Raw genomic sequence first — 27,500 nt, forward strand, 5'->3', positions numbered from 1 at the left:
TGTAAAATCATCGTCTGCTTTGTCAGACTACTTGTGGTTGGTCTTGAATCTGACCCATTTATTTGTTCCAATGCCCATGTACTCGCTTGTACAAGGAACGGATCGGCGTCACAAACAGACAAAACCCATCTCGTTTGCCCTTGACCAATGTTAATTGTTTCGTCACAATGCTTTCATAGAATTCCCGCCCATTGAAACGGACACAATTAAGTTAGACGCTCGCATTGTTGTTTTAATTTCATTTATTGTTACACGCCCTCCGGCTATGGCAGACATTCATTTGTCATTCCTTCAACGTTCAAACCAAAAATATGACATATCTATTTTACAAAACATATATTTATCGAGACATGTCAAATGAAAGAATTTGATTAAATGCAAGGATATTAAACAGACATCTATTTCCAACAAATTTATTGCACCGTATATTACTATTAGCACTATACTTGAATTTTAACAGTTCAGGATTCATCAAGTTATGCCTATCTGAAAGCGATGTGTTAGCGCCCAGTGTTGATATTGTGTTCAAGTAGTTTTTATTTGTATAAGAAAAGGGGAATACATTATACAAACACAAATTTTAATTTCCACTTTAACTTTAGTCATATAATACAGTTTGTTTAGAATCAATTAATATGTTTTGGGTGTGAGAGCCTGGCAAACACTGTCATAAAACTAACAATTCTTGTAAAAAATTGAAACATTTTAATGAGCTCGGTCTCTGAAAACCCCCTTATTGCCATTAATATCAAGTAATCAAACAAATTTTAACTTTATGAGTTTGCTTTTTACTAGATAAAGTATAATATAAAGGAGATGAAATTGTCTGTGATAGATAACTAAAAGGTCACAAATTTGTTATATACGAAATAAAGTAACTTGGCAATAAACGTGAAATGTATTTCTGGTATAACGGCGAGAGCGTCTGTCATAAAAATTGGTATATAACTCTATTTCCTTAAAGAAAATCGTGAGGGGCAGTCTCTTTCTCTCTCTTTTTTTGGCATCGCCCCTTTGTCTATATTTGAATAAGCCCTAATGTGATTTCAAGGGGGAATGTCTTACCATAATAGGTCCATGGTCTTACCCACTTTGTAGTAGCAGTATATAGTACCATACATAATATGTATATATATCAATATCAAATTGTTTTGTTTACCAATGTGCCCTCTCAAGTAAAAAAAAAACACACTGTTCTATCAGAGGGCCCTGTTCCTCTTGATTTTTAGTTAAACAATTTGCTTAAAGTGAGAAGCCTCCATTTACTTTAAAAAATCGTGAGGGGCGGTGTCACCTGATGTCACTTTATATTCATTCTAAAAACCAACATTGTCTATAATTCATTAGTTTTAAACTTAATATTGTTGGTTGATTGTTGATAGTATTGAGTACCTATTATGTCATTTCTGAAGGTTTCCATGGTGAAGAAGAAACGTGTAGTGGTTTCACGGTATACACTGTTAGAAAATTTATCCTTAAAACAATAGAAGCTCCTGCAGCAGAGTCTCGAGAACACCTGTAATCTTACCAGATTGCGTAATCTTACAGAAAATTGGTATTTGGTTTATGGAATCTTACAAATTTCCTTAAATAAAACACCCTTTTCCCCTTTTTAAACAGACCTGTTCTGTTAAATTGCAGAAAATTCATGTTTTATGAATTTACAGAATGATTCTCTTATTGCTTTCTGCAAAATCTTCTTTTTTTCTGTAAAATCACGGTTTTTTTTTTTTTACAGTGTACCGTGTATTCTTTCATCGGTACATGTATATGTTAGTCCTGAAAAGGACCAATCAAACTCGATGTGGAGTCCTTAATTTATAGAACGAATAATTTTTTTCTTCAAATTTTGATTTAAGATCATCAGGGCCCAAATTCAATTTAGGTCCTGGTGGCTTTCCATAAAGGTTTGGTCATGACGGTCAATACCACAGTCAAACCAGTGAATCCGATCCCAGACTGACCAAAGGTATCATTCGGTCTGTTTGTATTTGCATTCATTGGTGTGACTGTATATCATTGGTTTTTATTCTGTCGTGTGAAAGCGAACAGGTGGATAAGAATAACAAACGTGATTGTGTGTCAAAATGAATCATCAACTGATATTGTAAAATGAAAGTGATGTATAACACTAACATTTATGACAATGGGTTATAGTTAGTACTTTGAGGGGACACAACATTTAATTTTGAAATGATATCTAATTTTTTGACCGATTATTACATGATATTAAGAGTTATAGCATCATATTTTACCCATGTTCCAATGTTCCATTCCCCTCTTTCTTCCTTTTCATTTGGTCGTGACACTTTTTTGTGTTTTTTGTATTATTAATTAATTTATTCATTTATTTATTTATTCATTCATTCATTTATTTATTTATCTAATTATTTATTAATCTTTTCGTTCTTATTTATTTATTTGTCTATTTATCTATTCATTTATTTATCTAATTATTTATTCATTTTTTCGTTTTTATTTATTTATTTATTTATTCACTTTTTTGGTTTTTTTTTTGGGGGGGTCTAGTGCCCCAAAGCTGCAAGTTAATGCTGATTATGATTACTATACATTACTACAGCCAACCTGTAATAAATTTACGTTTCCTGTATTACTCAAGGTAAATACATGAAGTTGCCGAAGTCTAGAATTCATTTCATGCAACTTGATTAATATTAAAACTCATTGTGAAAAATACACTTCTTTTCCAACAATGTGAGGTATCATGTTTACAGTGTACAAAAATCATTTTGCTTAACAAGTTGAAAATTTTGGCACAAATAATGACGTAAAATTACTAACTCGTAACAACTCAAATATACGTTTGATAACACTACTCAACCGAAAAACGTTCACGCTTGTTTGATTTTTCTCAAACAGATGTGAGAAAATTCAATTCAGTATAGTATCGGACTCACAGCAAGCAAATTCCCATTTTCACCCTCTGTTATAAATCTTTTTGCTCCTGCCAAGTTAGGAATAAAAGTTAGAGTTTGTGATCATTTCTGATGAAAAATGAGTGTAAATAAAACAAAAATATTGTAAGTTAAGATAGTTGTGATTCGAAGTGTAAATAAAACAAAAATATTGTAAGTTAAGATAGTTGTGATTCGAAGTGTAAATAAAACAAAAATATTGTAAGTTAAGATAGTTGTGATTCGAATTTGCTCCTGTTTGAATATTTTTGAAGAAAATAATTGTAAGAGTTGGAGGTAATGAGGATGTGTTGGTTCAGAATTATGAGAATTTGGACTAAGACTTATAAGCAAGGCTTACTGCGTTTGGTAAGGTTTAAGTTTTGAGGGTTTTTTAAGGGCATGGTTTAATGTTGGCCTAATATGCATAATTTTCATCGAAAATTTTTGTAAGCAAATGCTCAAATTATTCAATACTAAACCAATTAAAACCAACATTTTGAAATCTATCATTATCAATAATATTCCGCTTTTATAAATCGCTCAATATATCAGAGCAAGGTCTTTAAGCGTATATAGCCTCCCTAATCATCGAATCATGGCCCGATTGCAATGGATGCACATTCTCCACTCACTGGGGAACAGCAATGGTTTCTATTAAAACTCAATCGCTAGGCAGTAGACTTCTATACCGGGTATATACATACACAACGCCGGGGTGGAAAGCGGCAAAGTATATGTGTTATAGTGTATTCCAGTATGATGAATTCAAACATCGTTTTCATGTTGATAGTATAAAATCTACACCCCCTCTCTTGAAAAAAATGAAATGATTTGACGCTGTGATCATTGCCCTGTGAAGCTGGGATGTGGTGAGAGTGTCTAAGCACCCTCCAAGATTTAATTGCCTGAAGGGTGTTGCCTATATTATACACCATAGGCAGCACCCCTTGGAAATCAGGTTGATGTGTTAACAGTAGAAATTTGACCAAAATCACCTTCATTTTGTAGTGAATTTTTTTTCTTTTTTCTTTTTTTGCTTGTCACATTTTTCTTCTAAGCCAGCACCCCTAAAAATCGTTCCCATGGTCCCGACTATGATGTGGTAAAGCTCTGCTATTCGATCAAAGTCTAAATATAAACATGTTACATATTGTTCGTTTTCCATATTAATTCAGTGAAATTCGTGAATAGCCTGATTTTTTTCCTTTTAAAGGGGAATCCAACCCAAATAAAAACTTGTTTTTATAAGGAAAAGAAAAATCAGACAAGTTGATAGGTGAAAGTTTGAACAATACTGGACAAACAACAAGAAAGTTATGAATTTTTAAAAGTTGTAAATATTGGTAATCACTATACCCATGGAGACTTCAAATTGGCCGCATATGGGATGTCATAGTGATGTAAGGCAATGACTACTCTTCCATGTACTCCAATACATATTATGGTTAAAATGTCATTTTTTCCCAAAAGTATTATTTCAAATTATATTTTTCTTTCATGAGGACATAAAACAATATACTACCTGGGTTATATTTAGATTACTGCCCCAGGGGAATGGGCACTTAAGAGAAAACCACTAATCCCTGATAATAAAGTACATGGTCTATGGTAAAGTTGTCCTTGCCCCTTGTCATAATTTACTTACCCAGTTGCCAATTTGAAATCTACATAGTATTAGTGATCTCAATTTTAAAGCAGCTATAACTTTCTTATTGCTTGTCCAATTTCTTTCAAACTTTCACCATTCTGTTTAATTTATTTTTCTCCCTCCCAACACAACATTTTATGACCAAGGCTGGATTCCCCTTTAAAGCCTGCTCAAAGGCTTGAGTTGGTTTAATGGCAACTGAATCGATTGGTGGAAAATCAGCGTCCATAAAAGTGGAGGTCTTTAATCCAAAGACAGGTACTGCTTGTTACGAATTATTGTATCACAAAAGTTTTTTGTTGTTGGTTATTTACAAAAAAATCTTTCCCTTGTTTTGTATTGAGGCAACAACCGAAGCCTCGGATTCTATTCAAGTTAAAGGTGTACAAGTCACACCAAAGAAACGTATTCCAAAACCGGCCAATGGTATGTCATGGGAAATAACGTCATAGATTTTGTCGACCTGAGTCTGTTTCGCCCGATGTGACTGAGGTAGAAAATGCCACTGGCCAAGAAAACCCAAGTTCATCTGAAGTTCTGTAACAATGCATACAATCCTTGGCTTACAAGTTTAAGTAAGGCCAACTATGACTTCATAGAATTATAGCTTAGCTTCATGATTACTTTGTGCCGTCTCATGGGGAAAGAGTTGTTCTTTTCATTTTTTAAATAAAGATTGTAAAGACAACTGTTAATTGATAGAAATGAGAATACAGAATTAAACAAGAAGAAAAAATTAGACTATTATGATGAAGAGTATGCAAATAAGAGAAAAACCGCCTCTATTTGTATATTCATCCGATAAACAGGTTAGGTTGATTTCGGACGACAACGAGGAAATATATTTGCTATTTCCACGGATGAATGCTATTTATTGGTTATTTTGCCTTCACTCACCATGATTTCACACGCACAACTACAGGGGGTGATAAACAACTTTATATAGGTATCAATAATCTCCTATAACTTTTCATGGGTCTGTATATTCGAAACAGGTACAGAGAGGCATTGCAAATATAATTATGGGGCAAGTTAAACGCGGAGTTTAAATCAAACATTACTTATAAAGGTATTAGGAGATGTTAGTTAATCTCCTACTTCAGGTAGTTTTATTCTCTATAAAAGATAATAAGTGAATTTAATTCACTCGCTTGTCGCTCCCCTTTGTAGTGAAGGCATGGATCACTCAATTTGGAGTGAATTGAGAGTAAAAAAAATATTCGAATGTCTTCCTCACATTTCACCTTTTAAAGGTCTAAAATCCACTCAACAACTTGTGAAACTCTCCTTCTGTTGAAACATGGACCCTACCACAAAACTGACAAAAGGTCCATGTTTAAAGCAATTTGAGCGAACCGATATCCTTTTTTCTGACCAGAATCCCCTTCATGTTGTAATGAAAACTTTTTTTTTTTTTTTTTTTTTGTTAACAAACCAGCACTCCCTCTATAAAAATCGTCCACAAGTCTCTCGAAATTTTTAGTTAGAACCATCTTTTTTTAATGCATGAACGTAACCTCGAGCCAGTGAATTTCTCTGATAAAAGTATATTAGCCCGTGTCCCTTTAAACTATTTTAACAGGTTGATAAATAACGTTGCATTCAATGATATCAATACAGAGTGAAAATACAAGAAGGGAACCAAACCTATTGAATAAGGCAACAAAAGTCATTCAAAAGCAGACTTTTATAACCATTTTACGTTCCTATTTCTTACTTTTGCGATGAAATATGCTGGGTTAATGCAAAATCGTTGTGTTATAAGGTCATGCATGAATGTATCAAACAAATTCAAATTCAAATCCAAGTTAAAACCCATTTTATCTTCAATGGAAACAAATTTTCCCGATCTAGTAATAATACAACATGATTAACCTACAGCTGCAGTTACTTCATGTACCCACTTCCTTATACAAAAGTAATTTTACATAATTCTTACACAGCAAAAACTGTGGTGTTAACCGGTGTACATAGAGGACCACACCAGTTATTTTACACCGGTGTTGAATTGATGGTGTTAGTTTTACACATATAGGTGTCATTACAACACCTTTGGTTGTTACATTTACACGCTTTGGTGTTATTTTTAATCTCTAGGGTGTAATTTTAACACCTCGGGGTGTGGTCCTCTATTAACACCAACTGGTGTCAGTTTTAACACCGCAGTTTTTACAGTGTACCTTTTCATTATTCGAGAACAAAGATAACCTGTGGCGTTAAGCCCTCAATGAGTATTGTGTATTGTTATTATCACAATTATCGTAATAATAATCCATGACGTCATAAGTTGATAACATCATTAAAAAAATAAATCGACAACTTCCCCTTTTTAAAGGCTTTGCGTTTCCAAGAGGTTATTGTTACTCAACTATGGAAAACAATCCATTTTTTAATAATGACGAGGTGAATTGGCTCACTATCCAGGCGCCGTGGGATGTGGCTGATTTCTCAACTTAAACCATTTCATGGGAGGGGGGGGGGGGGATTTCGTTAATGCATGTATATTCAGCATTTGGATGGAGTTTGCTTGGATCTTACCGAGTGCAGGAGTGCCATTATTATTCTTGCCCCACTTTTATTCCGAGGACAACCCCTTGAATGGCATGCACACACCTATACTTATTGGCTCATTGCGCCATTCGGCTTTTGTAATACAGTAGTCATGGTATAGTAGTCAAAACGTTAAATGCTCATCTGATCACAAAGGCAATTAAACGATGGATGTGTACGCGGACCAATTAGCTTGAAAGCTTTTACTTGACCTGGAAGACAATCAATTTGTCAATTTAGTTTCTCAGGGGAAACTCGATGAGTATATAGTCGATCGCAGGGGCGATTCATGGTGTTTCATGGGGAGGGGGTGTCCCCTGTACAAAAAATATGTGCCAATTTTATAAAATGAACAAAGTGTAAACAAATGTTTTTGGGGTCCCCATGCGTCACGGGGGTGGGTGATTGGAGTGGTGTCATAATTTTTATTGTCAGATATTGTTTAAAGAAAAAGTTGGCCCCTTTTGGCCCCCTCTGATTGTCAATCCTGAATCTATCGCTATGGGGAGAGGGAGGGGGGGGGGGGGGTTAGTATACCCAAGGGGAGAAGACGTTAATTCATCTGAAAATATGGAGATGATGGAGAACCATTTCATAATGGAAACATGCGTCTCCACCATAATAAACTACATTTCCATTCGTTTGTTTTTTCAAGATGTATAATTTATGTGAAAATTTTGTATGTTTAATCTATTGTATGTAAATAGTTATGCACCTCGGGGCTTTGCAGCCGCTAAACACACATTGACTGTAATAAATGGTTTAAATGAATTAAAATCAAATAATAATGGACAGTATATTTTCAAATCAATTCCTTTCCATATAACCATACTCTTCTTTCTTTCTTTCTTATTTCATCCTCTTCTCCTTTTTCGTGGCATGAAATTATGTGGGTGGTCGCCCCCACTTACAATGCCGTTCCTTGTCCACCTTGAGGTTGGATACATTTATCTCCATGTGCAAGGCATCAAAAATTAGGTATATCTTGAGGATTTGAAGAAAAAATTAACGTAAATACTATGTTTTGAGAATAATTATGAATAGAAAATATGATAATATTCTAGAAAATGCTACATTTTAATTCGAATGACGTTGCGTTGCGTTGGTTAATAATCCATAATTTAGTACATGGATTAATTCTGAAAAAGACTGATATCGCAAGTAAAAGTACACACATTATTTTCCCATTATTTTGTGTAAAAATGAAATGTTCATATCTCCCCGATGAATAATCGGATATATGACATTTAATCATTTGAAATACATGCATTCGCAACTAGATATCTCAAGGGAATCTACATGAGATGAGGATAAAAGAAAAATGAATGCGTAAAAATTCAATTTATCAGAGTACTTTGACTGCCTATTGAGTTGCCATGGTAACCAACTAGACGACTGCAGTATAGTCTCCACAGGTAAACTCTTTACTTTAATTGAGCACAGGGGTGGCGATCCAAGGGGGGGGGGGCGGGCACAGTGCCATCCCATTTTTTGAATCACGTTTTACGCAAGAAAATTGCCACCCTCACGAACGTGTACTGTGCCCTTTTCACCTGAGGAGGAACTGTTTTAGGTGTTACCAAGTGCCCTTGAATTCAAGTATAAATGCCAATTTTTTTAAAAAAAATCCCCTCTTGAACGTGTTCTGTGCCCCTAGTTTTCACCTGAGAAGGACCCGTTTTATTTGTGAGCAAATGTCCCCTTGCCTTCTTGTAAGTGCCCTTTCTCGAATCAGTGCCCCTTTTTACCCAAGAAAAGTGCCCCTCACAAATGTGGTCTGTGCCCCTTTCATATTTAAGAAGGACACATTTTATGTGTTAACAAGTGCCACTTTGAAACAAGAAAACAACATTATCATTTTTAGATGTTACTACTTATGAAGGAAAAAGAACTTGTAAGAATAATCCTACGTGCCTTCACGAGTCAGGTGAGTAGGGTAGATAAGCAGTGGCGCACAGATAGCGGGCTTGGGGGCTCTAGCCCCCTACCCAAATTTTTCACGACCAAGAAAAAAAAAGAGAAAAGGAAAGAAATGGAAAGAGAGAAGGGTGAAGTGTGATATTATTTTCTGAATATTATGTCAAAATCTATCACAAAATGGGATTTTTGTTTTTAATTTGTCAAAATTTTTGCTTAAGCGCTTTGCTTGCTTGCAGCTTCTTATAAATTTTACGTGATACGACATATCTAGCCCCCTCAAAATTTTGGCTCATTTCAGCACTGTAGATAAGTAATTTTTCTCTTTGTTTAAGATATATAGTGTTCTTTTCGAAAGAAAAGGTGCCCTTTTCCCTGTGCCCCCCCCCCCCCCACTTTCAAATCTGCTCCGCAGCCCCTGCTTGAGCATGCAGTTGCAAAACGTTTATTTTACCTTGTCTTGACAGGAAATCTTAAATCAAATTAAATAAAATGTTTACGTGTATGTAAAGTACATGGCAAGGTGATATCACCAAACACGAATAAACGCCATGCATGTAAATGTACAAACAGCTCGAAATAATGCTTTATTGATCCACAATTACGTGATTCAGTAAATCGATGGTAAAACGTGTAAACATAAGAACAACACCGCATGATGGTGATGATATTGAGTTCCATTTCTCACGGGTGATAACATCATTCTTCATGTCGTTCATGTCTACATTTAGCTGCACATAGAACGTTTCTACAGAAATGTTTAAATGATCATTGTATATGTTTCTCATTATTGAAGGCGTCGATCGAGTGGTACTAGTATTTTCCGAGGGGGACTGGGGGACTGGGGGCCAAACCCAACCAAAGCACCCATGCTGACACCTATCTTGATCTTAACACATCGTAGAGTGTGGGATGGGGTGGGGTGGGGTGGGTCAAGATGTCGCAAGCTCCCAATCCATGCGCGTTCGACTAAATGACAAGTTAGGCCCTTGGTTCGAACCACAGTCTCGACAACTGGTTTTCTATCTTCAAAACTCTGTTTTGCTGAAGACCTGTCATCATTTTGACACCAAAATGCATTTTAAAGGTATAGCGTTCTAAATCAAAATTCCAACTGTACAGAAAGAAAATTGCATAGTCACTTTACAGATCTAGATACTTACCCTATGAGCGTAGGCCAGATGCCAGGTTACATTGATGACGTCACCAGGGGCAAAGGTCGTCACTAGACCATCTTCACCTATAGATTAACAAATAAATAAATATACAAAACTGAATAAACAAGCTCCATTACATATTTATAGGCCTACATGGAACCTATGACAAAATAATTTAAAATCCCCCCGCACTTGCACTTTCACTTTTATCAACATGATTATAACTTACCGTAAAAACCTCCATTGTGATTATAACTTTCTCATTTGAATTTTTCTTTCCCTATCTACTCTTTTGGTAATATTCGTATTATTTTGTGCAATAAAAGATAAGTCTCTTTTACTGCACTGTTTGTCTGGTTTTCCTCCCCATTTCCGTTTGAAGCCTTTATCATTTTCAAGCTCTAAGCATAAGATCGAGGTCTCCCACATTTCAAAATGTATTTTGTCGATATAAATTATGTATATATATTTTTTCTGCTATTTGTTTTAATGATAAAAAATGGAATTTATTAGGTATAAATATATTTCAATTAGATTGTTAGAATGTATACATGCATATGTTATTCATTATGTCATTTGCTTATTGTTATGTTATGCTAAGAAACAATGATTACACTTGTATATACTTTTGTTATTGGAATGTGGAAGTATAAATAAATCAAATCAATCAAAAATCCAGAAAACAAAAAGAAGGGCCTACATACTTAAACAAAATAAGATGTCTCCTTGCCACTGAACATCATTCTTAGGATGGGTAGGGTGCGAATTTCAGCTCAATCTGGTACCCACATAATGAAAAACTGAGACTTTCTGCAATTTTACCAATAAAGTCCCGACGGGGGCAATCGGGTTCAGCACTAAGCCAGTCAATATCAAGGTCTCCGGTGTAGTTATCAATGGCAAAGTCACCATAAGGGTAAGGCCTATATGAAATGGGCCCCCGGAATCGTCACTGGACAAGCCATGATCATTAATGATTTAATACAAGAAGAGGGGGGGGGGGGTACAAAAATGGTTCCATTATCAAACTGATCTCTTGCAGTGAGTATTCATTAGCCAAATTACAAATTGACCTGTTCAATTACAGAAATTAAATGCATTTTGGTATTTTATTTCTTATTAAAAGGAATATTACAATGTTGAGTTAAACGCACAGGAAGCCCCCAAAACTGTGAATAAGTTACCAAAATATATCATTTTGAGAGCACATGACAAAGAATCTTTGTTTTGTATGGATCTTAAGCCCTGGTTTTGAAATGTCGACAAAATGTATTACAGACATCAATTTTATTTTAAGGCAGAAACTCAAACGATCGTCTCGTCTCATAACGCGGTTTTTTAATCATCTTCAACACTCTGGTAAGCCGCAATTAAAAGCTAGGTTGCCATAGCAACCGGAAAATATCGAACGCTCGTTGAAGGAAAATTAAAATCCTTGACATATTATTACAAGATGGACTATGAAAGAAAGCTGAGAGATCGTAGATATTTTTGTTACTCGCCACTTTCTTTTGATTCCAAATACATTGGCCTATCTCGGATTTAAGCTGTTATAGACAATTTTAATCTTTCAAACATACCGACATTGACTGTGGTTTGTTTGGTTGTTTATTTATTTATCTACTTATTTATTCATTCATTTATTTATTTCATTATTATTATTTTTTGGGTGTGGGCTTGGTTTTGTTAAAATGAAGATTTTGCAATGCGAACTCCCAACAACCACGATAATTCAACATTCAATCGCTTCTTCGTTAAAAGCCACGAGAGTATTTGAATATCGTACCTTTATATCAGTGTATAAAAAACAACATAGACTTACATCTGCTAAATTATGACGTTGTTTTTGCTATTATTTTAAGAAATCGTGTAAATTACTGGATACGTAAAATTGATTGGTTTCTTCTGAGGACTTGGCGTTAAATCATATGTCAAATTTATTATATCTATATGCACGATAAAAAATTCAGTTGAATGTATTCATTGAATATTTTTTTTTTACCCACACCAATTGAAGAAAATTGCTTGGAGATTACGTTCTTGAAAGATATTTACCTAAAAGGGAGAAATTTGCATTGAATGCGAAGAGTAATGAGGCAAGGAAATTAATTTGTAGATTAATAACTGACACCGGAAATTAACCGGACTAATTATTGAATACATAAATAACACACTCTTTCGATGATTGAAAAACAAGTCATGTATTTTCATAATTTCGTGAATCTTTCGGCATTGATCTATATATCGAAAAGAGCACATTGGTAAATTGAAACGGCGGGAATCAATCAGTGTCGTAGAAGGGAATAAAATTCCGCTGTCCACTCTATATTCTCATAACAATGCATACAGACATTCTATAACCATTAGCACTTTCAGTAATTGGTTTATGCATACTCAGAGTAGTAGGTCCATGGTTAATGAATGGATTTAGGCTAAAGACCATTTCTTTTTCGAGATATCTAAAGAAACAAAAATTATCATATAACCGCATTAATATTATGCTAATTCATTGTTAATAGTAATACAAGTAGTAGTAGTAGTAGTAGTAATAATAATAATAATAATAATGATGATGATTATGATGATGATGATGATGATGATGATGATGATGATAATAATAATAATAACAATAATAATGATGATGATGATGATAATAATAACAATACTAAAACTAATAATATTGATAACGAAAAATCAAGCCATCTCCCACTTTTTTTCAATTTCCTCTTTTTTTCTTGTTTCACTTCTTTCAGTAACCGTGGGGGAGGTGGTCGCCGCCCGCCCGCCCACCCCCCCCCCCCGTGACACCTCCACTGTGGCGTGTATAATTAGCAAATGATACAAGCGATTTATCGCAAGCCTTGCCATTTGGTAATGAGAATGGATCATATTAATAAGAAACTAGAACTAGCTCTTGTTTTAGCTCACGTACAATAATGGCTCATTGTTCTTTCCATATACGACAAAGTCTCGCTGTTAACTTGTCTCACTGACTCCTGCATATTAATGAAAGGATTCGTTATGCTAAATACTCGAGCACACAACACAAAGGATGCCCTCGATACCTATTTACGTCATACCGAATTCAAACATCCCAGCCGAATCAGACAAAACACAAATAGACCAACTATCCGCCGTCCAGGGCCCGGATCCAGGCCATAGAATTGCCACTTGGTCTAATCAAACCCGTTTTGTCTACTTTTCATGTGTTCCCACACTGCAAAAACTCCGGTGTTGATTTAACACCAGCCCGGAATCTAAATGTGTCCACACCAGAGAAGTGTTAAACAACACCAGTTTCGTTTTGGTCTAACACCAGAAAGGTGTTTATACAACACCAATTAGTATTAAAACAGCATCGGTTTGATTCCAAACTGGAGTTGTTTCAATACTTCTCTGGTGTGGACATATATAGATTCCGGGCTGGTGTTAAATCAACACCGGAGTTTTTGCAGTGCATCCCGCAGGTTCGTATCCTAGTTTGTCTTCACCCAGTTCGGTTACAAACCATTTTGGTCTAATTCAGATAGATTTTCAGGTATTTGATTCAAGATGAAAACGGTCATATCGATAAAGTTCCGTGCCGGGAATCGAACCCAGGACTTTCACGTAAATAGTCAGGCGACTTATATAGACCACTCGGCCACGACACCTGCACGCTGAGATAGGTCTTTCTGATGTTTAGGCAAAATGGGCTATACAAAAGCGAATCATTATTATCATTAATATTGTTATCATTATTATTATTATTACTATCATTATCACCATTATCAGTATCATCATCATCATTATCACCACCGTCATCATTATTATCATTATTGCTATTATCATTATCATTACTACTACTATTACTATTACTACCAGCGGCGTAACAGGGGTCGGTGGCCAGGGGGGGCAAGAGCCAAAAATTTCCCGGTCATATCATGGTATAAACAGGTGTAATGAGGCGACTATTTTGAGAAGGCCAGATATTGCGTATCAGGCAGAATTTATCTTTAAAAAAAAAGTTGCGAGCGAGCGAAGCGAGCAAAAATTTTGACCTTTTTAATACAAAAATCGAATTTTGTGATAGATTTTGACATGATATCCAGAGAATAATATATTTCACTCTTCTCTCTTTAGATTCCTTTTTTTGTGGTCTGTACGCCACTGTGAACAGGATTCTGTGCGGCAGTAGCGTGAAGAGTAAAAAAAAAAAAACCGAAGGGCGCATTATAGCACATGTGCTAAAAAGCTGCTTTATATAAGTCCCGAGCGAGCGAAGCGAGCGAGAAAAAAATTTCCTTTTCCTGAGAATCTAACTTTGAGCTATTTTTTATTCAGTAAATAAAAAAAATCATATCCTACACTTTTCCTTTGCTTTTCTTTCCTCCTTTTTTGTTGTTCTTGTTTGTAGAACTTTTTGAAGCCATGGCCCAACCCTTCCATACGCTGTGCTGTGCGGTTGGGGTCCGGGGCGGAGCCCCCGGAACTTCTTGATATCAAAGCCATTTAAACCTCGCAGATTGCCGCTATTTTAATCAAATCGCGGGCATATACAGAATATAGCTTAATTTTACACAACACATTTATTTAACCCAGTTGCGTAATGAACCAAATATTTTGAGGGAGCAAAACATTGCAATGTGGGAAAAATTTGTAAAAAGTCGCCAGCGTGCAAAGCGAGCTGGAAAAAAAATGCGAATTTAAATTAAATTCTAATTATGTGATATATTTTTCCATTATATTCAGCAAATAACACCTTTTATTGTTTCCATTCATTTCATTATACGTTGTCTCATATAATTTCTTTTATTTCCTCTTGGGTGTGGAACCAAGACCCCCCCCCGCCTGTCTGCCAGTGATTGAACGGGGGCGTTATAGAGCCATTTGAAGGTTATAAATGAAGAGCCCCTACTGCGTGGGGTCTGGGGCAAAGCCCCGGTAGCTTATTTGCATAAAATTTAGCCTCGCATTTAGCAAGCTTAAAGCACAATGTTGTATGCAGTCCATTAGCTTTTGACTAATTACATTCTACCTTCGTTTCCCGCAATTGTTTGCCATTTTGTCATCTTTTGATTTATTTCCCACTGTGCTATTGCATTACATAGGCCTATTTCGGAATGATTTGCTCTTTCTCATATGTTCTTCTTTCGTACATTTTCCCGCTTTCCTTCCTTTTCCATTTAAAACAAGTTTTTTCTTCGTTTTCTTTTCAATTTTCCCTTTCCTTTTCCTCCTTTCCTTTTCCCCTTTCCTTCCCCTTTCCCTTTCTTTCTTCCTCTTTTTTTTTCTTTTTCCCGTTTTTCTTTTATTTTCCCGGTGAAATCCGCCAGGGGGGGGGGGCAACTTGCCCCCCCTGCCCCCGCCTGTTACGCCACTGATTACTACTACTACTACTACTACTACTACTATTACTACAACTGCTACTATATACTAGGCAATCTATGTTTTAGTCTACACAATATTCACCAAAAATCTCGTTCAAATCCATGTACCGTCCTACTGTCTTTACACTTAACTAAACAGTCACGGTACATACCGCATTGTGCTACAGTCGCACCAAGGAAACTGATTCCAAAACGATCAAAGCTATTACGTTATCTAAAAAGACATTTCATTGGTTGGTTTCGAATCAGTTCCTTTGGTACGACTGGCATTATAAACTAATTCCCGCAATCAATGTCCCTATCGATCTCATGTCCAGAGATCGTATATAATATTATGTAGTGTAGAACTCAACCCAGGCTTTGTATCGATTTTTTACACACGGATAGGCGTGGCTCGTGTATCCGACCAGGACCCGACCTTTATCGATGTGAAAAGCAATGGACGTGAAATTAAAATTGAGATATTTCCTTCTTTATTGGTTTGTTCTGCATATCTTGTTTTATTTTCTAATTTCAAACCCCCTAGGGAGGCGCGATAGCTCAGTCGGAAGAGCGGGGGATTCGTATTCCGGTGACCCGGGTTCGATTCCCACTTGGTGCGCTATATAGTGCCCTTTGGTAAGGCATTAATCCTCAGTACCAGGTCCTTCGGAGAGGACCTTAAGCCGTTGCTTGCTTACAAGCATTAATGCTTTCTTAGCAATCAGGTAAAACAAATCACCACCAATAACCAACAACCAACCTTCTGTATTATGCCTATACAAAGAATGTGATCCTTATATTGTGTAAAGAAAGTGTCCTGGTGGGTGTTTCATAATATAAAGCTGTTCGTAAGTTAAGAGCTACTCGATAATCTCAATAAATATAATGATCTTCACAAAGCAAAATGCTGAATATTTGATCAAAATCGGATAACAAATAACAAAGATATTGATTTTTTTAAACATTTGCATCATTCCGGTGAAACAGTTCTCGACATGTCTTTATGAATATTCATTAGGTGGGCTGATGATCATATCCCCCCTTGCTCTTTTGTATTTTATCATATGAAATTAGGTTTATTCAAAAATGTTCTACCAATAACTAAAACAATTGGAATGACAACTGATTAAGTGCATTAGATATTTATTGCCGCAACTTATTTCATCATAATGGAGACACATCATTTACACATGTATGAAAAGATGAAACATTTATGATTCATGTAATAACATAAGGAAAGTGGGGATGTGACTTCATCAGCCCATCTAATGAATATTCATAACGATGTGCATATAACCGTTGTCACAAAATATTTATAAACTTTTAAAATTCAATAACTTCGTTATTTGTTATCCAATTTTGATGAAACTTTCAGCATTTTGCTCTGTGAATTTTACTTTATTAATTTAGAGATAAATATATTCAGCCTGGACCATCCCTTCAAGAACGACTGAGACACCCTGATATCTAATTGTCTTGGTGATTTACCGACTAGGCTTATTATTTTATCATTATTTATCATGGTTATAGAGATGGGCAGTTGGAATACATCTGGATATTTTTCTGTCTCTCCTGTAATTTTTCCGAGACCAAGGTATATGAGTTTAGTGGCAAATGCCTATAGAGTCCCCGCAAACTTTTAAAAGTATATACGGAGCTACTAGTAGTTATACCATACGAAGTCATATAAAGTCTTTCACCCAATTGCTCGACTTCTGTCTATTCTGTATAACGGACTAATTCCAATGAGATAAAAGATACAACATGGTAAACTTAATACGTCGGTCGAGAAAATACCGACACCCCCAGTCTTCGCTGAGAGCATTCAATGCAATCTTTACAAAACTACGAATGGATGGCATCCTTGTGCTCTGTCAGTCTGTTGTAGGCATCTATCATTCTTCTTACACAATTACCATGGTAACTAACTGAATTGTATACCGCAGTAGTCATGGTAGTGATGCGATGCAGTGATGTCCCTTAAAAATATACAAAAACTCGGCAGTCTGTCTGGCGCGAAAATGTAAAACCACAATCTGTTCACGGTGTGAAGCGTTTAGATGAGAAGATGATAATGCGATGGTGATAAAGAAGATGTACTGAAATAAATGTAAATTTGGATACTAGAAATTGACGTGAATATGATGTTCATAGAACCAGATGGATTTAGTTTCGATACGAAGTGACTATCATCCACGTATTATCTAAAGAAGCTTCAGGCGCAGCCATGGGTCAAGAATTTAACAGGAAGGGGGTGGCAGCCTTCTTGAATAAAATGACAATAAAAATCAAACATTGCTAAGCAAAACAACAAAAAGAAGAATTAGGAGAAGAAGAAGGAGGGGAAGAAGAAGAAGAAAAAGAAGAATAAAAAGAAGTAGGAGAAGAAGAAAAAGAAAAGACGAAGAAAGAGGAGGAGGAGGAGGAGGGGAAGAAGAAGAAGAAGAAACAGAAGAAGAAGAATAAAAAGAAGTAGAAGAAGAAAAAAAAGAAGAAGAAAGAGGAGAAGGAGGAGGGGAAGAAGAAGAAGACGAAGAAAGAGGAGAAGGGTGAGGAGGAGGAACAGGGACAGGAAATTATGAAATAGCATTTAGTTTAAGCGGAAGAAGAATACATAAAAATTTGTCTCAGTATTTTTCATATCTTTTTTTTTTACAAGAAGTCGTTTAAACTGATGAACTAGCCAAGCGTGATACACAACCAGTCTACCAGTTCTGCGAAATAAATCGATCTTTTTCATGCATCATTGGCAAAGTGCTGTTGATAAAGATTATAGTACGTAGAGCAAAGGCGGAATTGATACTAGACTATTTTGAATTGATAAAAAAAAAAAGGTTTGTATATATGGTGGTACTGGTACAAATAACGTGCGGGATATGCTAAAGTATTCGCTTCAGCATATTGTTCCTGATAGTAGGCTTATGGTAAATGTAGGCCTAAACCTTATGTTTTAAAAAGTGGAAATTAATAGCTCGAAGAAAAAGTGACTTTATTCGACTCAATTAAATTCTTTATTTCATTTTCGTTCTAACATGATACAAAGTAATATACATCAGATAAAAAAATTAAGGATACAAATTTAAGGACTGTATGAGAAAGAGTGGATCCTGGAACTGACTTAGGGGTGTGTGTGTCTCACCATGGAGAGAGAGGGAGAGAGAGAGAGAGGGGGGGGGGGGGAGAAAGACAGAGAAAGAAGGGGAATGTTCGTCTGTGAGATTGGGCGAGGTCCTTAAAATTTATTGTAATGAAGTAGGCATATATAAACCAGGTGATGTGTGATGCCCTGAAGCATGTAAGAGATTAGAAGACTCGACATTCCAGAGCATCTCGGTGTCCGCTATCTCTACATGTATCGTATAATGGCAGGTAAGCATAAGGTATATTCCTGAAGAATTACGCGTATTTTAGTATAAAGTATATAATAATTATGAATTATATATTCATGAATAAATAAAGGTACCTGCTAGCAGGGATGAGTAAAGAGAATATACCTGTATCCAAGAAAAGACACGCGGTGTAATGATCATTCTTGCAGAATTTTCTACATTAAACTCGTACCTTGTATCTTATGCCTTAAACGTACATGGTAAGTATAGGTATTTCCGAACAAGTAAAGGTGTGCAACGGTTAAAAAAAAACATGTACCCTATATGGCCTTACTCAGATATAATTTTACTTCTTCTGTATTCCTTCTAGCTTCTACTCAGCCTATTCAGGTATAGTATATCGTACTTCCTAAATGTTCTTATAAATACTGTACTTACTTACTTGACTCCATCTACTCATGGTCTATTCATGTAATCATTTAGATAAATTATGCTCATATTTCACTTAGAGATTTACTTAACTCCTAGTGTATTATTTTAGTCTATCTTAACACTTAAATATACTTATCTTCATTCTTAAATATACTAATTGCACTTAGTGATTTACTTGTTTCCTAGTGTATTCTTTCTGTTTATCTTCAAGCTCAAATATATTTTAATTGCACTTGGTGATTTACGTGACGACTAGTGTATTCTTTTAGTCTATCTTCACACTTAAATATAATTGCACTTAATGATTCACTTGACTCCTAGTGTATTCTTTCACTTTATTTTTACACTTAAATACATTTATTTTCATACTTAAATATACTAATTGCACTTAGTGATTTACTTGACTTCTAGCGTATTCTTTTAGTCTATCTTCATACTCAAATATACTTATACAGCATTTAGTGGCGCAGTTGACTTCTTCTAATCATAGTGTATTCACGTGGTTGAAAGCTATACTTTAAATAGCTCATACTAATATTGCACGAAGTGACTTAATTGACTTATGCTCATATTGCATTCATGTTGTTTATCGTTATACTTAAATATATTGCACCTATTTGACTCCTACTCATAGTGCATTAATGTAGTATGTCGTCATACTTAAATTGGCTTATACCGCACTTAAAGATTTACTCGACTCCTGCTACTAGTGTATTCGTGTATAGTTTGTCGTTATACTTATACTGCACTTAATGACTTACTTGACTTCGTCTACTCGTAATGTATTCATTTAAGTAATCGTTATACTTAATTATGCTTAAACCGCACTTAGTGACTCTTTCTATTCAATATGAATTCATTTATTAGCTGTTTATCGTTATACTTAAATATGCTTTATATTACACTTAGTGACTTAATTTGTTTACCCCAAAGCGCATTCATATGCTTATTGCTCTCGATCCTTTCATGTTGTTGTTTGATATTAGGCGTCCATTCAGAGTGAGACACCAGTGAGAATAATGAGAATGTACTTATCGTTGTACTTAAATATGTTTAAAGTGACTTAGTGACTTACTTGACTCCATGCCGCATGGTCCAGTGGTACGGACATTATCCAGAAAGTCCAGAGCATAGGTCCTCGCAGGAGGGAAAGTTAACCTAACGTGGGCTGCACAGATGCCGAAGAGGCACGCTCCTAAAGCCAACCTTAGCCCGAACATGATTGTGGCGGTGCCGGCCGGCGCCAAACAGTATCCTGATACGATGAAACTCCGGGAGCAGATGCGGGGATGCTGGAAAAGGATGCGGTCCTCAATGCGACGAAGGTGGTGCTGCAAACGGCCGCTTATGTTCGATTGAGGTCTGATGGAACGAGCAACGGGTTAAGGAAACCGATATCAGCTGAAAGAAAGTTTTAAATTCAAAATGTCTAAAGAAAGGGGCTCTTTATTATCTGAAGGAGTAAATAAACAGTGGCATTTGCTTAATCTCTGTTAAAATGCGTGCGACTCGTTCACTGACGGCGCGCAACAATGAGGGGAGGGACTTAAAGTATATTGATCGCCGCCACTCAGCTCAATCCTTCTCTGTCTTTCTCCCTTTCTCGCTCTCCGTTGGCAAAAAGGGAAGGTGGGAGGGAAAAAGAGACTACGCATGCACCTATATACGTATCCACCAAGGACAACAAGAGATAGAGTATTATGCAAACATTTTGTTGTTTGTGGCCTGTTTTCTGTCCCGTATTGTTTATATGAGAAGGAGAGAGAGAAAAGAAAGCATGAACGACTCAACCATGCAGTCGCAAGGAGTAACTGGTACGTACTTTGGTACGATAAAAACTAATTCGTGACAGGGCAATTTCGGTTCTCGGTCAATTTTTCACGTGGTACGGGTCTATATTAATAATGAAAATAAAATATTGCATGGTTTCAACTTTTTAAGAATGCTTTTAAAACTTCAAAACACTGGTAAAAACATTCGGATATGATCGCCGTGACGAGGCAGTTATTGAAGTCAAACCTTGATAGAGAAGGAACGGGGTGTTACGATAGGGAGTTCAAGTTGGTTACGCGATGACACTGGCATGGGGGGGGGGGGGCATGAACCACCCTCACATTTTCACGACCAAGAAAAGGGAGAAAGGAAATGGGAATAAATGTCAGTGATAATAATTTTTAAAAATATTGTTTTTTGTCTCAGTTAGTATCTATTTTGTATTAAAATGTGGAAATATTTGTTCGTTCTCTTCGCTCGCTCACACCCCTTTTGCCCCATATACGTAATGTCTGAACCCCTTAAAATTTCATTACGTCACTAATGCCAATATAATGTGTCATTTTCATGTAAATCTTGTTCACAGGGACAATATTTATTCCAATGAAACATAATCAACAATCAGCCAAAAGTATAGGACCCAGTCAAGTTTTAAGGTGAACTGAAGAAAAAAAGAACTTTTTGATTTTGTAGAAACAAACCCGTCTCATGAAAGGATCGGAGCACGGTTCGACATTCATTTTCATGATCTGAGACCCTTAATGGTTAACATGAATAACCAACTATTGTTTCCTGTATGTTTTCCTGTATGTTTCATAATACATTGCGTTTCTAAAAAAAAACAAATAAAGAAAACAGCCGATTGTCGTTGTGTAATAATTTATTAATCAGAATAATTATGAATGATACTATGAAAGGCTTGAACATAATTATTTTCTTTTCACTTTAATATGACATTGATGCATATTCACGCATTGGTGGCTAAAATATTATATAATGAAGAAAAGTTAGAAAAAAAAATGTTCAGTTCAGTTTATTAAATGCAATTATCATGAATACTAAAAAAAACCATAACAATCTCAAAATAGATATTAGAACGTGGTACGATTAAAATAATCTTAGAGTTTGCAAATCATGAAAGAGTTAATGAGACTACAAAAACAGTGTAAAGATTAGTCTCCGAAATATATTTGGTATGAATGATGCATGTTTGTTTGGGAACAATATATTCATATATGGAAGCTTAAAAGTGCCAACCAGATGTTCATATAATCATCTCGTCATGTCGACATCTCTTAGGGAAAAGGATGAAATGACGAGATCTCGGATCTCGCCATATACATCCCGTGTGAGAGATGATCAGACGACTAGATCTGAGATCCCATCATAGTCCAGGATAGAAGGGGTCGAACCTCGTTTTTTTATATATACAATGTTTTTTGATGGTTTCTTGTCAATTTGAGGGTGCTGATTCCGAATCTGAATGATGCCACTCGTGTAACCTTGAGCATTTTCTGCAAATTGGCAAAATCCAATATGGCCGCCAAAATATTCAAATTACCCATGAAAATCATAAAAATGTCCACACATTGGCTATAAAGTACATGCAATTGTGCTGCCGGAGTGAAATAATATCTGAAAAAATGATTTTTGTCAAAATATTTATTTTCTTGATATCAAAATGGCCGCCATCATAGACCCCTGTACAATATGAATGGGGAAAATTAATTTTTACAAAATTGAGCACTGAAATGCAAGTAATTATGATCTATGAGTGAAGCAATGTCTGAAAACATGATTGCTAACGATATATATCATTTGTTATGTCAGTTATGTGATAAATCCTGTATTTTGATATTCAAAATGGCCTCCAAAAGCCCTAACACTATTATGTACAATGTGAATGGTGACACAAAAAAATCACAAGAGTGAGCACTAAAATGCATTTTGTTAAGATAAACGAGTGGAATACTGACTAAAAACATTATTGTTAACGAAATTTATTATTTAACATGCCATGTATGTGATAAACCCTGTATTTTGATATTAATATGGCCGCCAAAGGCCCTAAAATTATGATCTACGATATGAGAGAGGACAAAAACAATCACAAGGTGAGCACTAAAACGTATTTTTTTGTGGTAAATTAGTGGAATACTGTCTTCAAATATAATTTGCAACGAAATATATTATTCGGATTTCATATATGTGTTAAATATTGTATTTTGACTTTCAAAATGGCCGCCAAAAGACATTGACTGTATTATGTACAATCGATCTGGGAAATCAATTTTCACAGGAGTCAGCACCATAACATGCATATAATTGTGATTTAAGAGTAAAATATTGTCTGAAAACATAATTTCTAACAAGATATATCATTCATTCTGCCAGGTAGGTGATAAATAATGTATTTTGAAAGTCAAAATGGCCTCCAAAAGCCCTAACACTACTATGTACAATGTGAATGGTGACACAAAAAAATCACAAGAGTGAGCACTAAAATGCATTTTGTTAAGATAAACGAGTGGAATACTGACTAAAAACATTATTGTTAACGAAATTTATTATTTAACATGCCATGTATGTGATAAACCATGTATTTTGATATTTGATATGGCCGCCAAAGGCCCTAAAATTATGATCTACGATGTGAGAGAGGACAAAAACAATCACAAGGTGAGCACTAAAACGTATTTTTTGTGGTAAATTAGTGGAATACTGTCTTCAAATATAATTTGCAACGAAATATATTATTCGGATTTCATATTTGTGTTAAATATTGTATTTTGACTTTCAAAATGGCCGCCAAAAGACATTGACTGTATTATGTACAATCGATCTGGGAAACCAATTTTCACAGGAGTCAGCACCATAACATGCATATAATTGTGATTTAAGAGTAAAATATTGTCTGAAAACATAATTTCTAACAAGATATATCATTCATTCTGCCAGGTAGGTGATAAATAATGTATTTTGAAAGTCAAAATGGCCGCTACAGGCCCTAACGGTAGGCTTATTATGTACTTTGTGAATGTGAACATATAATTTTTACAGAATTTGGCTTAGCTTGACTAAATGGTGTTGCATGTATGAGTGAAATATCGTCTGAAAATATGATTTCTAACCAAATAGATCATTTCTTATGTTATTTAGGTGATAAATGCTATATTTAAATTTCAAAATGGCTGCAATATGTTTCTTTGTGGAAATTATCTTTCCCCATTCAAATTTTACATATTAAGATAAGGGACTATGGCGGCCATTTTTCATTTTTAAAAGGCTGCATTCATCACCTTTATGACACAAGCTATGATATATTTCGTTAGAAATCATTGGGTTTAGACAATACTTAACACTTACATCAAAATTAAGCCATTTTCATAGTAAAAATTTTGTCAAAATTATCTGTCCCCAGTTACAATGTACATACTACTTTGGGCTATGGCAGCAATTTTGAATTTCAAAGTAAGGCCTTTATTACCTTCTCAACCATTATGTGATGTATTTAGTCAGAAATCATGTTCAAGACCAAATTTTACCTATACATCACATAGTTACGTGCGTTTTTGGTTCTCATTCTGGTGATGATTAGTTTCCCTATATGCATGTTACAGAATTTGTAGGGGCTTGTGCGGCCGTTTTGAAAGTCAAAATACAGTATTTATCACCTACATGGGAGAGGAAATGTTATATTTCATTTTAAAAATATCATGTTTTCAAACAATATTTTCCTTATACAACAGAATTATATGGATTTCATAGTCAGGCAAATCCTAATTCTTTCAAAAGTATTTGTCCCCATTTACATTTTAGATAATACTATAAGGGCCCATAGGGGCCATTTTGAATTTTACAATACAGCATTTATCTCATGCATGAAAAAGGAAATGATATGTTTCGCCAGAAAACATGTTTTTAGACAATATTTCGCTCGTAGATTACAATTACATTCATTTTATTGTTTTTACTCTTGTGAAAATTAGTTTCTTCATTCGCTTTGTTCATCATACAGATAAGGCCTATGGCAGCCATTTTGAATGTCAACATGCAGCATAATTACCGAAATTGCAAGGGAAATGATATGTTTCGTTAGAAATCCTTTTTGTCAGACAGTGTTACACCAATATTTCGCAGTTATTGGCATTTTAAAGTCAAACAAATTCAAAGGTTGTGAAAATTATTTGTCCCCTTTTATATATTGTACACAGTATAAGGGGTCTATGACAGCCATTTTGAATATCATAATACAGCATTTATCACATTAGATAGTATACAAATGACACAGTTTTGTTAATAGTCATGTTTTCAGACAGTAGTCCACTCGCAGGTCACAATCACCTGCAATAATAGTGCTCTTGTTTGAAAAAAAAACTTTTCCCCATTCATATTCTACATAATAAAGTATACAGGGGTTATGGCGGCCATTGTGAATATCAATGAAATTAATATTTTGTCAAATATCGCTTTTCCAATTGGTATTTCATTTCTGCACAACAACTACATGCATTTTATAGCTAATGTGTGGGCAATTTTATGATTTTCATGGGTAATTTGCATATTTTGGCGGCCATAATGGATTTTGCCAATTTGCGGAAAATGCTCAAGGTTACAAGAGTGGCATCATTCAGATTCGGAATCAGCACCCTCGAATTGACAAGAAACCATAAAAAAACATTGTATATCTAAAAAAACAAGGTTCGACCCCTTGTCTATGGGGCCTATCCTGGACTATCATGTCTACATCCCGTGGGAGAGATGATCAAATGGCAAGATCTCGGATCTCGTCATGTCTACATCCCGTGGGAGAGATGATGAGATGACAAGATCTTGGATCTCGTCATGTCTACATCCCCGGTGGGAGAGATGATCAGATGACTAGATCTCGGATCTAGTCATGTCTAAAACACTTTCGTGACAACAGGTACGCAAACCGGAATGTCTTTTTTGAAAAAAATCTGTTGCCGAGATTTTAGTGGGTAACTGAACTCGCCTTTGTTAAATACCGTGTATGTGTTTTGGTTTAATTTGTACACTTCATTAAATGTTTGCTATTGGAATCACGTTGAATTGATTGTAAGGCGTTATTCGTATTCAGGAAGCTCTAAAATACGCCGCATGCTCGCATTGATAAGTCCCTGTAATTATGCTGTTGTTGTGATTTACTTACTAAAAATTTTACTCAGCTCATAGATCCAACTGTGACATCACGACATGAAGCCATAGTTCCAATCTCCAAGTCACCACCTATTTTCGTCTCAAAGTCATTATTAAACATTTCTAAATACCACGTAAGGACCTTGCTAGTATATATGCGAGCTTAATTGCGAGGACCGCACACTGTTCTATTGATTTCTGAACCAAAATACAAAAGATGAGAAGAAAAAAAAAAGAAACCTTCAATGACCGCATAAATGTAAAGTAACCCAACTTTGTCAAAGGAAAAAGTTTTTTTATGAGGCTTTAGAAGGCGTGAGAAAAACCTGAATTTTCTTTGGGCAGCTCGATGTCGAATTATTTAAACCGGAACAAGAGAAGATTAATTGAAAAGAAAGAAAAAGGGAAAGACAAATAAAATTTTTAAAGGCGGAACATGAATTTGCTTAAAATGCACTTTACAAGGACAATGGACATTTTCACTAAGATAAAATCATTTTTCGAGTTTACTTTCCTACAAAGTGTAGTGACACAGGTGGAGGCGTTAACAGAGGCTGGCAGAGCGACGGGCTACCTCTATAATTTCCAAGTAGTTAAAAAAGAGGAGGAAAATGAAAAAAAAATATAATACGGATAAAAGAAGGAAGTAGGAAATCTTTCGAAGATAGAGGTTTCGTCTAGCTCTATATTACGCATAACCATGTTGTTCAATTAATAAAAAGATATGTATCTTTCGCTCGTCTTGTAACCATATTAAGTATCTTAGCACCGCCCCTGATTAAATTGATGACATTATATTAGGGAGACTATAGAAAATATTATGATGGAGGAGGGGAGGGATATAGGATCTGCGCATGCTCACTCCCTAACCTAAGGACTGAGCATGGGTAGCTCAGTGAGATATCTGAATATTCCTTTACTTCTTCCATCAATCAGATCCAAGAGAGCGTTTCATGAAACTTATTAATGGGACAGTTGCCCTGCTTCTCAGCCAATCAAAATCAAGGAAAGTTGTCAGAACTCACAACCTGTTGGACGAAAAATGTTGACTAAACGCTTATGATAAACGCTCCCCTATTTTCACTGGCGTAAATCCGGTCTGAGCATTGTGATGGGGGGGGGGGGGGGGGGGGGGGTTGATAGCAATATATTGATCTGAAAAATCAAAATTTTGGGGACACCCCGCACCAAGGGCTATGTATATGGGGGTATATAACCGTGTATATAATACTACCATCTTTCAGTTAAGAACAAGACCGCTGAAA

General features: G+C 35.5%; 1 protein-coding gene across 1 annotated transcript in view; it reads right to left on the reverse strand.

Annotated features, from left to right (window-relative positions):
- The window catches only part of LOC129272000 (uncharacterized), a 45,997-nt gene extending 25,475 nt beyond the window's left edge, over positions 1–20,522 (reverse strand). The window contains exons 1-2 of the mRNA XM_064107064.1: positions 20,378–20,522; positions 10,197–10,273 (exon numbers count right to left, since the gene is read on the reverse strand). Of these exons, the coding sequence (XP_063963134.1) occupies positions 10,197–10,273; positions 20,378–20,522 (222 nt within the window). The remainder of the gene's footprint in view (positions 1–10,196; positions 10,274–20,377) is intronic.
- Between the last annotated feature and the right edge of the window lie 6,978 nt (positions 20,523–27,500).

This window comes from Lytechinus pictus, chromosome 11, assembly GCF_037042905.1.
Source record: "Lytechinus pictus isolate F3 Inbred chromosome 11, Lp3.0, whole genome shotgun sequence".
Taxonomy (NCBI): Eukaryota; Metazoa; Echinodermata; class Echinoidea; order Temnopleuroida; family Toxopneustidae; genus Lytechinus; species Lytechinus pictus.